Consider the following 14438-nt stretch of genomic DNA (forward strand, 5'->3'; position numbering starts at 1 on the left):
TCAACCGTTCTGTTTTGCAAAACAGTTTCGAGAATCAGTGTCTTTATTCAAGTCTTCACCCACTACTAGTGGTGTTGGATGAGTTTCAGCAGCTGAGCATGAGCACCAGATATGAAACCCCAATTCTATTGAATCGGGTGAACCGCCTCTTTATTATGGCCATATCAATTACAACAAATACATCAATACCAACTTTCGGTGTGGTTGCACCCACATCTTGGCATCATAAAAGCACCGTTTTACGGAGTAATACCATCCTCTTAAAAGCATCGACCACTCTATCCTTGCCACATTGCTCTAACAGCACACAACGAGGTCGTTTAGCGCAACCCCCCTTGCAGCACAAGCACGGTCTCGATCGTATTCGAACATTCATTCACCCCAACAGCTCCCCTAAAAACAAAAGGAAAGAAAGGAAATAGCAGCTCACAGCCCGGATGCTGCGAGCGAACCGAACTCCTTACCAGCTGCATGGCCACGGTGTCATCCCTTGCCAAGCCCAGTCGGGGGTCAACGACTCTGTATTGCGAGCGCGTCGTTGCGCACGGCTCAGCGCAGCGGCTGAGATGGAACGCTGTGAGTGGACCACGGTGACAAGATGCGAACCTGAAGCTTGTCGTGTTACCGGGCTAATCCTTTGATCGCGTGCTTGGCGTGGTCAGATGAAGCTTTCAGCTGGGAGAATCCGCCCCCAACAGCGATCCAATTGCGGAGTAATTGATCCAGTCAAGGGAGAGTTGAGGTGCGATGACGGCAGATGTCGGGTTGTTGTTCAGAGGAGCTAAATATAGAGTACTCAGCGTGATGGATATGGGTAGAGAAATTAATTGAAGAGACCAGGAGGCATGTTCGTGACCGCTACATTAAGATTGCTAGGATATACACATCAAGCAATGCCATGTGCCAAAGACAATCCACCGTGGAGAAGTTACCCCAGGCATACATACAGCTATAGCTTGGCCTTCGGCTCGGCGTTCCACAACGACACCACTGGTCCTTGTTTCCCGTATACCGGGTCAGCTTGCGGCGTGGCAACTGCTCCAATCGTCTGGGCGAAGGAAGCTGGCGGACGTTTGCCCATCTCATTCGTCCACTTCGGGCATTCCTACGTAGTGCTTGTCAGCGTATACTCACCGAAGAGGAGAGATTATGATAAGTGATATTCTAACTACTGACCTTCGGATATACCCCAATGTAGCGATAGTCGTCGGAACTCCGTAGAGAGGAGTGGGCGGTACCAGCCGGAAGAACGATTACGTCGCCGGTTTTTACGTCAACTTGAACGCCGTCTCCGTCATTGATCTTCCCGAGGAGGAGCGTCGAGCGGCCTTGAAAGATTCCTTTTTGCACAGAATCAGTTGATATCATGCATTGGCAATTTTCTGAAACATGAATGAACATACCGTAGCATTCATGTGTGTTGGGATGGAAATGTGGCTCTCCAATATGGCCCCAGGTTCCCTCAAATCATGGCCCTCTGTGAGTTTGCGTATCAAGGAAATTAAAGAGGTTCATTAAACGAAACATACCCTCTTTTCCCAGCCAGTTCTCGTCAAAAACTGCGTCGTCGTCTCTTCTGTTGGCGGCTGAGGTAACACATTCCTGTAGTGAAATACCGGTAGCCGACTATTTGGTGCATCACTGGTCGGGCCAAGCAGATAGCATTCAACAGAGAAAGGCATTTCAATGACACCGTTTTTACACCTCGGTATCCGCAAAGTCATTTGACTGCTTTCCAGACTACAAAGAAGCGTTTAGAATAAATTATACGGTAGTTCAAATGCCGATGTTCGTAAGCACCGCCAATCATGGGTGGCAATGTCTTTTTAGGTGGAAGTTCCGAGAAGAGGGGTTCGGCAATGCGGGCATTCCCTAAGTACTAAGGCAACATGTACATATTTGAACATTGAAGTCAAGTAGCAGGTCGCTAAATCATGTGCTCTATTGACTATACGAATACTACAATCATAAGCTTTTGAGAAAGATGATACTTAGTTATGTAGTAACTACAACACGACGAGAATAAGTCACAGGTACGACACGACGAGAATAAGTCACAGGTACAACACGACAAGAATAATCATTACAGCGAGGTACAAGATGTCTGGCTAATGTTGGTAAATGAAAGAGGTGAAACATTCTGAAGATTTCTGTAGTGAATTTCCCAATTTCCTGAATTCCCACTCAGATCCTGCCCTGGCAACAGCTCTGACACAGAGACAACCCGTCTCTATAATTCTCAATATATTCCCACCATCCTCCTTCCATCTCAGCAACTGCCCTGACGGCCCATTCCGCCCCTATAGCCGCATCTCAACGAAGACGAGCTGAATCCTTGACCCCAGCGTGGTCTCTGATCTCTTACCTCCTCCGCTCTTTGGCTGCCTTGATCTCTGCTTGAAGTTTAGGTCTCACAGTTTCCTCTACTTTGGCCATGGCTTCAGCATGACCTTTCGTTTTCTTCTGCCTTCATCTCGGCTTCGATTATTTTGTGAGCTATTCGATCAACCTCTATTTCAGCTAGCGTAAGTCTCTTCCTGAGCCTCTACTTGCAACATTGTCTTTTTTTCCTATACCTCTTTGCTAGGGCAGTTAAAGTATCCTGGTGGAATTGCTTCTGTAGCCCTTGAAGTTTTAATTCTTCTTGAGCCCTCTCTTGTTCGTTCTTCGATTCAGAAAGCTCTTTCAGCAGATGCTCTTCTTCAGGATAAGGCAGCAGCACGGGTGGACTGGGTTCTTTCGGGGCCGGAGATAGAGTCGCGCGGGAGAGAGCTTCAGTTGGCGGTAGAAGTAGAGGCTGCGGAGAGTCAGTTTGCTTCTTGGATAAATGTATGTAATTTGCTAACCGGTACAGAAACGTACTTTTTCAAATCTATCGTGGTTCAAGGCCTCGGATACTAGATCTGTAGAAGCTCCAGTCGGAATGCTGTTTGGGTAGTCAGTGTTCTCTGCATACTGCCCAGATCGCGAATGGCTGATGTCTTGTTCCTCATTGATGTTTGGCAAGTTTTCGTCATCTGTCAACTTCCCCTCTAGCCATTCTTCCCCAAGTGTTCGTGGCTCCTCCTGTTCCCCGGGTTCCGATAAGTCAGCAACAGTAGAGCCCAAGCTGTTGATACAGCTCCGTTCATCCCCATGATCATCTTCTATTGCACGCGGGATCGCAAAAATTGCGAGTTGCTCTAGATGTGCCGCCACATGTCTTTTGAACTGACTGGTGCGAACTAGTATACTCTTGCCTTTGGTTTCTCCGGATTGCGATTCATCTTTGGTCTGAAGAGCTACAGACCAATCGTCACAGAACGGGCAACTCTCGGCTTCGAGACTTACCGGAGCTCTTCTTCCAGCATCTTCCATGACTCGCATCTGATGTTCCGAAAACTGGCCATGGGAATTAAGAATATGTGATCTTAGACCAGATATTTCTGGGAACAGCTCACAGTCGCACAATGAGCACTCATACTGAGACTTGTGACAATCAAGCTCATGTTGAAACCACGAATTTCGGTCTTGGAAAGCCAACGAATCACATTCCGCACCTCCGACCGTGCAAGAGTAAGGCCTGAGGTCATGGAAAGCGTGCAAACTAAAGCGTATTAGATCTCATCTAAGTATTGTATTTAAAGGATCACACGTACCGCCATGAGCGCTCTCCCTTTATAGATCTCAGTGTAAAGCAAATGGGGCATTCAAACGCCTCGCCATCTTTCGAGAGATCGGCGAGACGAGGCAATGCGAGTGTTGAAAGCACATCTGTTGTAGTGGATATTGACAAGATAGAAACTACTTCGTCTTCATAATCGTCAACGGCGAAGTTCGTTGCCGCATGTACACGTATCTTTTCAGGATTCAGAGTGGTTGCTTTGCTGGACTGCATCACGGTTGTAGCACTTTCAGCTTCGATGTTATCGTCATCTAAGGCGAGGCGGTCCCTATGATCTCTGCAGTACTTGATAAATTGCCGGCGCCCCGCAATGGCCTTGCCCAGGCGCTCGGCGAGCCAGGATTGTTCCTTTGCTTTGAGCTTTGAAAACTTCTCCTTGACATGCTCAATGTCAAATGTAGGAGGAAAGGTGCATTTTGAAGAGTTAACGGCCCGCTCGAAGCGGTTGTCGGGGCTCGCTTTCCTGACGAGAACGGCAATTCGGAAGAGCATCCTTAGAGACTCGGAGATCAGCTCGAGATTCATGCGAATCTCTTCGGATGGCCCTGCCTGGGTATCACCAGGGCCATCAAAATGTTCCATATCCTTTTCGTCTTCCTGTAATTCGTAATTTGCCTGTCTCTTCTGCACAACTGTTGCCACTGATGGGACGTTAGATGTATGGTTTAGAAGGGCTATTTCAAGCATACCATCATCAATAGCTTCTAAGAGATAGTCGAGCTGCCGATGAATCTCATTCCGAATCTCTGGAGCTTCTGCGAGTCGGTACTCTATCGAAAGCTTAGAATTGGGCTCTCTCAAAGCCCCAAGGCTTCCGGCCCACAACGAAAATCTATCTAGAGCGTCTATTGCATCCCTAGAGTAAATATCATTCAATAATTCATTCTCCTCCAGGTGTTTAATAAAGCTTATGAAGCGCTTCTGCACCGTGAGGCTCTTTTGAGGCAGGGTTTGGGCTTGTTCCGTCATCGTCACTGCTCGATAGTGGTCGCGGCCAACTTTGAAGAGATGATGGCCGATTTCAACTTCGAAGGCAAACTCTTTCGATTACCCCTTTTATAGACAAGTCGTTACACGAGTTACACGAACAAAGAAATTTTTGTCTACTATGATTGGACACTTGAGCGTGTTGTGGACAATACCCCGCTTGGAAGGCGATACCTATAAAATCAGGGTCTCTTTGTTTATTCCCAGGCTCCTTGTTGCTTCCCAGCCTCTTTGTTTACATCCAGTGGTCACACGATTTCTCATGAGCTTTGAGTAGTAATTGTTACCGTTTACCTTCGTACCCATTCTGCAGCAATGTCCGCGTGGCAGGCTACTGGCGTGCTCTTTGGGGTGTTTCCCCTTGTCGTGGCCGCTCTGGAGAATCATCAAAAGCTAGCTACTCGTCTTAAGTTGTTTGCAAAGACGAAAACTGAGTACATGAAATGCAGAAACGAGCTCACACTTCAACAATTAACATTTACGAGACACCTAAAGCGACTCTTACTCCCACTGGTCGACAGTGAGAAAGTTCAGGAGCTCATTGATAGGCCGACAGGAGAAGCGTGGAGGGATGCATCAATGGTTGAACTTCTTGAGAAAAGGCTTGGAGACTCTTTTCAACTTTACCAAGAATACATCGAGGGTATGAACCACGTGATGGACGAGCTATATCATGAGCTTGCCTTGAACGATGAATCTGTGCAGTCAAAGCTTTTAGACGCCTCTGTAAGTCTCTTCGAGAACTTTTAGAATCGAACAGGTTTAAAACTTACTCTAGCAGAAGCGTCCAGCGACCGTTTCGAGAATTAGATCTGCTTTTGGCAAAGATGACTTGTCATTCCAGTTATTCAGACTTCATTTCAGCAATGGCGAGTCCGTTCGCTGTAAGCTCTTTGCAGAGCTACAGGCCTATAACGATAAACTCGATAAACTTCTCGATTCGAGCGACAAATTATCTGCTCTTGAACAACGAAAATTTTCACGAGAACAAGAAACGGCTATCGACAGTACTATTTGTAGCTTCTGGATTCAAGCAACTAAGCTATTCAGAGCACTCGTCGCAACATGGAACTGTCATTGCATAGAACATCGCACCATATTACCACTTCAACACAAAGCGACAAAGAATGTTGAGCTTGAGCTCCTCTTTCTAAAGTCTCTACCTTCATACTGGGAAGTAACAACAGCTCGTATATCGAATCGGGGAAATACCATTGGGGAGCCAGGTTTTGCAACGGAGACTATGAAAGTAGTTGAAACATTGCCTCTACGCCAGCCAAACCATCGATCCAACCGCCCGATTAAATCAGCAATGAAAAGCAGAGCTTCTGCTATACGGACAGAACTTTTAAAGTAAGGAGCCCTAAAACTTTGAGCCATATAAAGCTCGATGCTGATAAAGTCGCAGACCACCATCGATTACAATTACCGATGTCACGGTGAACCGGGGCCCAGGTCCTCATCAACCAATTTCCAATTTGTGCGACGATCTCAATCAGGCTGATGGATCATGCTGCGGTTATCTACCAACGGACGAACAAAACTGCCGGTACTTTGTTTACACTATTTCTTCTCAGTGCAGAAGCTCCGTCACATCCATCTCCCTTGACCACATCCTTCGAGGCGATGTATCTCCTCCCCCAACGCGGCGACAACGCTATGCTATATCACTCTCTTTGGCATCTTCTTTCCTTCGGCTTCTTGAAACCCCCTGGTTAACCTCCCCTTTCTGTAGGGAAGATATTACATTCTTCAGCGATCCTAGTAATAGCAATGTTTTCCTCCTCGATCAGCCCCATATCACACGCATGCTTGTTGCAACCACGTCCGAGGGTAGAGTTCCTGCAAGTTTAGCACAATCTCTAGACCAGTTCGGAATTCTATTACTTGAATTATGCTTTGGAAAACTACTAGCTGATCAACCCTTGAGAAAGAAATGGCGTGCTGGTGAGACTGAGGAGGAACAGGCGAGATTGGATGCCATGGCTGCGAGAGACTGGCAATGTGAAGTGGTTGAGGAGGCTGGCCCAGATTATGCAGAAGCCATTGCATGGTGTCTTGGTGGTAATCGGAGCACACCACCTGAGAAATGGAGGCAAAATATGCTGAAAAACGTATTGCTGCCACTGCAGCGTTGTCAGGAGTCTTTTACACCTAGTAGAATATGATTGCAGGAATAGCTACACCTAATTATTATTCTCCTCGATCCTCTTGAGTTCGTTGAAGTATTCGTATCATAAAGGGGCGAGTCAACATTGGTTGAAACGCTTGCGGCTGCTCCATAATTTTGCCTGCACGTTGATTTTTACATTAGAGACTCAATCATGGTAGGTTATGGAGGTGGTAAGGGTAATTCTCACTGCTACTCCGCGGATGGACCAGACTTTGCTAAAGTCTATAGAGTGGCGTAAGATGGTGATATAACTTGTTATCTGGATGTGGAAATAGAGCTTCGTATACCAACCCACCTTACCTATATACTTCATTGACCCACATCATTCGCCGCATTTGACATCGACACTCTAGTAGGCAAGAAGGCTTCAGAATCTTGAAGCACCATGAGAAGGAGTTGTGAAACACATTTTGGTAAAGAAACCTTCCCACTTGTTTCGGGAAATGTACCTATACACAATGGCGTTTTGCTTTCTGAAGACGTAAACATACACCACCCAAGCTAAGCAAGGGGTGATCCAACAGAAACAATTAAATTAACTGTCTCATAGTATGTATGCGGCAGCATGCACATGATAGCTGCCACTAACCGCATGGCATACCCCTCATTAGATAGTGAATATGATGTCTTCACTGGCTATAATCCTCCCTTGCGGGGCAGTACTATATCACATAGCCCAATTGGATTGCCGCGGTTGTGAATCGAGGGTGCCATGCGGGAGGCCCATTGGGAGGTCTACGGGGAGGCCTACAACATATCTGCGGATGGTTAGTAGATTACAACAATGTGTAACGGTTGGCAACAATGGATTTTGCATATAAAGCTCTCGGACTCATGCTACAGATCTGATTCGAGATCGGGGTAGCCAACACTTCTTTCAGTGCCCAGCAGACTCATCATGGTTCTGACACAGCTTGCATCAGCAAACTTGGAAGGGCTCTGCTCTAAAGAGCAGCTTGAGCTTCTCAATACTGTCGATTCTTTGCGATCTCAAGGCGTTAGTCACTACATCTCCTTGCCCCAAATAATTGTATGCGGTGACCAGTCCTCTGGCAAAAGTTCTGTCCTCGAGGCCATCTCTGGTGTTTCGTTCCCAGTCAGCACCGGGCTCTGCACGCGCTTTCCAACAGAACTTATCCTTCGAACGGCTTCACATACTTCGGTCAAAGTTTCCATCATCCCACACCAGCTGAAACGAGATAAGAAAGATGCTTCGTCCGATTTCCATGAACAACTGGACTCGGTTCAGCAGTTGCCAGACTTGATCGAAAACGCCAAGGCATATATGGGAATAAAGACCCTTGGCAAGGCATTCTCTAATGATGTGCTTCGCATCGAGATCAGCGGGCCGGATCGCCCGCATCTCACTATTGTTGACCTGCCGGGATTGATCCATTCGGAGACCAAGAATCAATCGGCCTCAGACGTCCATCTTATTACGCAAATCGTCAAGGGCTTCATGTCAAAGCAGCGAAGCATTATCCTTGCTGTCATATCTGCAAAGAATGACTATGCCAACCAAATCGTCTTGAAGCTCGCTCGTGATACAGACCCGAGAGGGTTACGTACACTTGGTATCATCACCAAACCTGATACTCTTGCTGCTGATTCCACAAGCGAGAAAAGCTACATCTCTCTTGCCAAAAACTTGGATGTAGTATTTCGTCTTGGATGGCATGTACTCAGAAACAGAGATACAGACGCAGACAAATGGACACTGGCGCAGCGCGATGTACAGGAGAAAGAATTCTTCTCCAAAAGCGCTTGGTCGGCCTTACCTGAGTCATCTCTTGGTATTGTATCTCTGAGAAGCCGATTGAGTAAACTGTTGTTACATCAAATTGCTTCGGAGTTACCAAGCTTGATGGATGAGATTTCCACCGAGATTGACGATTGTGAGACAGAATTGGGGAAATTTGGCCAGCCTCGCATAACCGCACAAGAGCAACGCATCTATATGATTCAGATCAGCCAATCATTCCAATCTCTTATGCAGGCCGCAGTTGATGGCACATATACCGATCCTTTTTTCAGCGACTCGGAACTGGAATCAGGCTATAACAAGCGCATCCGCGCGCTTATTCAGAACCTCAGCCGAGACTTTGCTAAAGAAATGGAAGATAAGGGTCGGTTTTATAAGACTGTGGACTCTCACAAGAAGGGTGAAAAGTCCAACGGCCACATGATGTTGACAAGAACTGAGTTTGTCGATAAAGTCGTCGACATGATGGCCCACAGACGTGGCCGAGAGCTGCCAAATTCCTTCAGCCCAGCTGTCGTTACGGATTTGTTTCGTGAGCAATCGAAACCATGGCAGGCTATTGTCAACCGCCATGTAAACAAAGTCTGGGGGGCAGCTCGAGTGTTTATGGATCATTTGATTTCACACATCTCTGATTCAGAGACAAGTGACGCCATTATGGACGCGGTTGTGAGGCCCAAGATGAAGGCAATACTGACCAGTCTCCTCGATAAGACTACAATCTTACTTCAGTTGTATCGAGACGATCATCCCATCACCTACAACAGTGATTTTGGCGAGGCTCTTCAGAAAATCCGTGTCAAACGACACTCGTCACAGATGGATGAAATTCTGCAGAGACACTTTTCGAGCGCTTCTCTTGACAGCACTAGTTCGCATGTGAGCGTATATGTCAATTTCGTAAGTTTAAAGCAAGAATTGGCACAGTGCAACGAGCCCGATTTGTATCGTTGGAGTGCTGCCGAAGCGCTTGACAGTGCCGAGGCATATTATGAGGTGAGTTTGTAAATCTTGACAGATACATGGGTCAGTCAACCAAATTAACAATTTTTTTTAGATCGCCCTTAGACGTCTAATTGACGAGATCTCGATTCAAGTCATTGAAACAGGTTTAATTGCTGAAATCCGCGAGATCTTGAGTCCCCTTGCCGTGGCATACATGGATGAGGATGAAATGGAGGCCATTGTTGGTGAGAAGGAAAGCATTCGTGAAGAACGCAAGAAGCTAGAAGCTAAGCTGAAGCTTCTTCATGCTGGCTCCGAGACATGCAAGAAGTTTTCTGGATTTCGAGCCTTAGGTACGCACATTTCTTGGACATCCTGATCTTGACTAATTGTGGCCAACTATAGTGTTTAATGATAGCAACGATGATGCTACCATTGCGGCGAGGCCTCAGAGAAGTGTTTGGTCTCCGGTAACCCCGGAGGAGCTGGATGAGTGAGAGCTCGAGCTCCTAGGTCATGTCAAAATGGGGATTTGAATAGCAAAAGAGAAAATGAGTCTCATTTAATTGATAGCTGTGTAGCTTTGTTTCTAACAATGTACCCACGATTGATGCTTTAAACTTGCCAAGAGAATTACTGCAGCAGATATCGCGTAATAATACTCTTGCCTGTTGTGCAATTTGTAAAGAGTAGGAATACTCCGCCTAGTGAGGCTCTTCGATGTCTTCCACAAGTCCTGACGGCTCGGCAAGATGGCAGGTGTACCGCCATACGAGCTCAACTACAAGCTGAGACAAGCGTGAAGTGTATGGTTTACACAACGATAATACTAAACAATTCTAAGAACAAACCATTACATTCAAGCTTTTTGTTTGGGCTTCAGTTTCTAGGTGAGGGAACTAAAAAGGGATGCCTTGACAGGTGTCTTTGATCAAATCATTCAACGCCCCAGCTATTTCCATACGATCCATAAACTCTCAAGGAACATCGTTGAATTATTAGAAAAATTATTTCATTAACAATCTGGTGACGTAATTGGCCATACACTAGCTGCTCACTCCAGCTTCAGTATTGATACGCATGTAAAATCACTATGACAATAATCTTACATCATACCTGTCCAACTTCCTTTCAACAAGATAAAGAGCACGTATCCAATGTACTAAATGAGCATTTACTTTTTCATCTTCGGGTATAGAACCGATCTCTTATTCTTAAACTACTATCATGGCACCGAATGTACAAGACAAGGAAGGCAAGCCAATCAAAGAAGGCGACGAAGTCTGGACTCCAATTCGAGGCGGAAAACGACGAGGAGAAGTAGAAAATGTTGTATACACGGAAGAAGAAGCAAAATCTGCAAACGTGAAACGCCCACCAAAGGTACCTAGCGCGAGCGGCTAATCCCAATACTTTTAATTCGTACTGCAAACATGCTGACCAGATGCAGGTGGTATTCACGGATCAACATGGACATGAAGTCGCACACAATCCAGAGGCACTACAGCATGTAGATGAATAAATACGCATTAATTGTGGTGATCGCTATAAAACTCTTGGCATAGAAGGTTAATAGGATGTCTATAGCAGTATATGGACCTTTCAGATCCTATACAACGAGATGTGCCTTTGGCGGTGTAATGGCTGCGCCTTTACGCCTCCGACTTCGCGATATTCAGCTCGTAAATATCATCTGGATCTAATTATAGTGTTAGCTTAGTATATATGGCTTGATTCAATGTAAACTTACCTTTTCCAAATTCTCCAATATACTCCTGTACTCTTGCCATTTCTTCGTTAATGCTTGACAACAGGCCCGATAATTTTTCATGAACGGCGTCGTTATGTATAGCTGAAGCATTCAATGCCCTTGAAGCCACATGGAAGCGGCTTACGTTGTTCACAAGCATCATGTCAAAAGGTGTCGTAGTGCTGCCCTCCTCCTTGTAGCCCTCAACTGTCATGCGATGCAACGCTGGGCGCCCAAAGAGAAGCCCCTGTAATTCTGTCGCGTAGCTATGGTAGTTGAAACACACGGGTTTATCCAGTGTGAATAGTTCTTCAAAGTCCTTTGGCTGGAGAGCATGTGGGTGGTGAGATTCGTGAGGTAAGACCAAAAGGTCGGTAACGTTGATGACTCTGACACGCAGCTCCGGTACCAGCTTAGCCAAAAGTTCCGCAGCTTTGATGACCTCAAATGTCACTTCGACGCCAATTCCAACAAGAACTACGTCTGGGTCTTCGCCGTCATACGTGCTTGCGAATTTCCATATTGAGATGCCTCGCTTGCAGTGCTGCATTGCGTCCTCGGTGGAAAGATAAACTGGAGTAGGCTGTTTAGACCCAATCATCAGGTTCACATAGTTTTTAGACTTGAGGCAGTGGTGCAAGGTGCTGAGGAAGCAATTCGCATCGGGGGGTAAGTAGACTCTTGCTGTTTCGGCCTTCAAGTTCAAGACTGCGCCGATGAAGGAAGGATTTTGATGTGAAAAGCCGTTGTGTTCTTGTCGCGCCCATGTACTGGTTTCAATGTAGTTGATGGAGCTTAGGTCTCCTCTCCATGACAGCTTGCGGCTTATCTTGGAGAACTTGGCATATTGAATCATCATGGTGTGGATGATTCCCAGGAATGACTCGTAGCTTGGGAAAATGGCAGTTCTCCCCGTCAAGGTATACCCTTGAAGGAACCCTTGACAACAATGCTCAGACAATATCTCAATGACACGGCCGCCTTGGGCACGAGAATATTGGTCCCATTGGAAGTTTCGTCCCGAATGATCCAACACGGCGCTGAGTTTGTTGCTTTCTAGTTCATCGGGTGAGAAGATGCGAAACGTCTTCATATTCTTCCTTGCCACGTTGTCGAGAAACTCGCCCGATTGTTGCATGCTGCTAGCTTGGCCAAATTCCTCGACTGCATGGGGTTCCCAATCCGGCAAATCGAGGCCTCGATAGCAATCGTACACAGCTTTAAGCTGACCAAGTCTCTTCTCTTCTTCTGGTGGCAGAATATCCAGGACATCTTTCGAAGGTTTCCCATCTGCCAGCAACTGATGCACCTCGTAACTCTTCAACCAATCCTGCAAGATCTGAAGGTGATTCTCGCTCTCGTTGGCCTTGGCCACCGGGACCTGATGTGCCCGAAATGAGCCTTCAATAATCTCATTGTCAACTGTTCGAGGTCCTGTCCATCCTTTGGGAGTCCGGAGGATAATCATCGGCCAACGAGGTTTCGTAATAGGACTGCCTCTTCTCGCAGCTTCCTGGATTTTCTTGACTTCTGACAAGGCCCAGAACAACGCTGTGTGTAATTCGACATCTATAAGATCCAGGTCTTCCACAATACACACCTGATAGCCGTAACCTGAAAATAACAGGATCAGCTCTTTGTTGTCCATGCACCCAAATATGGTCCGTTCACTAATTTTAAATCCGTTAACGTGAAGAATAGGGATAACTGCCCCAGATTCTGCTGGGTCCAGGTATTTGATGGAATGCCATGCTCTAGTATCTGTTAGTAAAAGGGAAGAACATATACAATATGTCTTGTGCATACGCTGCTGTAGGGCCAGTCTCGGCCTCACCATCACCAACAACACAGGTAACGATTAGGTCTGGATTATCCATCACAGCGCCAAATGATACCGACAGTGCATATCCTAGCTCACCACCCTCGTGGATACAACCTGGAGTTTCCGGATTAATATGACTTTAGGCATGTTAGTATTAGTCAATAGCTTTATATGCGTCGCCGGATGATATACCTCGGAAACCCTCCAGGAGTAGAGAACTTTGTAATTAGATTATGCAGTCCTTCCCCATTGGTTGGGTATTTGTCTGGATAGAATCGTCCTAGTGAGCCTTCAAGCCACAGGCAAGCCAATGCAGCAGGGGCCCCATGGCCGGGTCCAATAACGAATAGCATGTCCACGGAACTATCGCGAATGAGAAGGTTCAAATGTGACCAGATGAGCACGAGCCCGGGACACGTTCCCCAATGCCCTTGATATGGCAAGTCAGTTTCGTACAGTTAGAAGAGCAGGAATATGTTTACCTAAGAGCCTCGGCTTCACATCTTCCAGCCGAAGGTCACGTTCTAGAAGAACATTGTCTTTGAGGAATATCATAGCTGCTGGGCTGTTAGCAATACGCGTATAGCGGCGTGCGTTCTGAGAAGCTCTCCAAAGCACGTACCACTGGCGATATAGCACGCCGCCCGTTGGAACTCTCTCAGTGAGCACAAGTCATGGCTGTTTAATGGTGCTTTTGTCGGCTTTACGGCCAAATCTTCTGTTGAAGCCGGGAATTGGCTGGGCAAAGGCGGAGGGTTCGGTCGGTCGATAACTTCTCCAGCCATGTTGGTTTACTTTACGCAGCAATATGCTTTTTTCGGTTGTTTAGAAGAGACTGGAGGTATTGACAATCTGGCGACGATGTTGGTCTTCATATCACTGCTGGAAAACTGGCACACTTTGTCTATTTCGGGCCTGCTGTGGAGATGCCTGCATAGTTGATTAAACGATTTAAATCACCAAATGATGGCGACATTGCTCTGTCAGAACATCTTGGCTCTTCTTATCCATTAGCGATTTCATGACGTTGAGCGGACGTCATCCAAATCATCGCTCATCCAATACCGTCGCCATTGGTTCAAGGGTAGCAGGATTCTGCGCAATGTTCTGAGAAGCAAAAAGGAAGCATATTCATATGAAGCCCAGCATCTGCCTCCCAATTGAACAATTCGGCTGTGCTATCTTTATAAAAAGTTTCGTCTTATTTGGCTTTCTATTCATTGTCTACGGTATAGCTGAATTCATGCCAAAGTATTTGTTGCATTTTGGTGATCATGACGTGGCCCTTGAGATCATCATTACTTGCTGATCTGCAGCACTATATCCGCATACTAT

The 14438-nt window shown here is 46.4% G+C and overlaps 4 protein-coding genes across 4 annotated transcripts; 2 read left to right on the plus strand and 2 right to left on the minus strand.

Moving 5' to 3' along the window:
* Window positions 1–949: 949 nt before the first annotated feature.
* Window positions 950–4633, minus strand: Triagg1_489 (uncharacterized protein; the record flags this gene model as incomplete). The annotated part of the gene is made up of 10 exons (XM_062899897.1): window positions 950–1105; window positions 1177–1340; window positions 1530–1626; window positions 2366–2393; window positions 2577–2797; window positions 2863–3281; window positions 3331–3381; window positions 3441–3586; window positions 3639–4305; window positions 4354–4633. 10 exons carry the CDS (start codon window positions 4631–4633, stop codon window positions 950–952), a joined length of 2229 nt encoding a protein of 742 aa, XP_062760839.1.
* A 333-nt stretch (window positions 4634–4966) lies between these two features.
* Window positions 4967–5736, plus strand: Triagg1_491 (uncharacterized protein; the record flags this gene model as incomplete). The annotated part of the gene is made up of 3 exons (XM_062899909.1): window positions 4967–5377; window positions 5430–5658; window positions 5702–5736. The coding sequence occupies 3 exons, from the start codon at window positions 4967–4969 to the stop codon at window positions 5734–5736; spliced, it is 675 nt and encodes a 224-aa protein (XP_062760841.1).
* A 1986-nt stretch (window positions 5737–7722) lies between these two features.
* Triagg1_492 (uncharacterized protein) lies at window positions 7723–10028 on the plus strand (the record flags this gene model as incomplete). The annotated part of the gene is made up of 3 exons (XM_062899920.1): window positions 7723–9582; window positions 9644–9884; window positions 9937–10028. The coding sequence occupies 3 exons, from the start codon at window positions 7723–7725 to the stop codon at window positions 10026–10028; spliced, it is 2193 nt and encodes a 730-aa protein (XP_062760842.1).
* Window positions 10029–11183: 1155 nt separating this feature from the next.
* Window positions 11184–13888, minus strand: Triagg1_493 (uncharacterized protein; the record flags this gene model as incomplete). Its single annotated transcript, XM_062899931.1, has 6 exons — window positions 11184–11230; window positions 11282–13035; window positions 13088–13240; window positions 13296–13533; window positions 13586–13660; window positions 13726–13888. The coding sequence occupies 6 exons, from the start codon at window positions 13886–13888 to the stop codon at window positions 11184–11186; spliced, it is 2430 nt and encodes an 809-aa protein (XP_062760843.1).
* Between the last annotated feature and the right edge of the window lie 550 nt (window positions 13889–14438).

Source organism: Trichoderma aggressivum, assembly GCF_033847375.1.
Source record: "Trichoderma aggressivum f. europaeum strain CBS 100526 chromosome Unknown scaffold_001, whole genome shotgun sequence".
Taxonomy (NCBI): Eukaryota; Fungi; Ascomycota; class Sordariomycetes; order Hypocreales; family Hypocreaceae; genus Trichoderma; species Trichoderma aggressivum.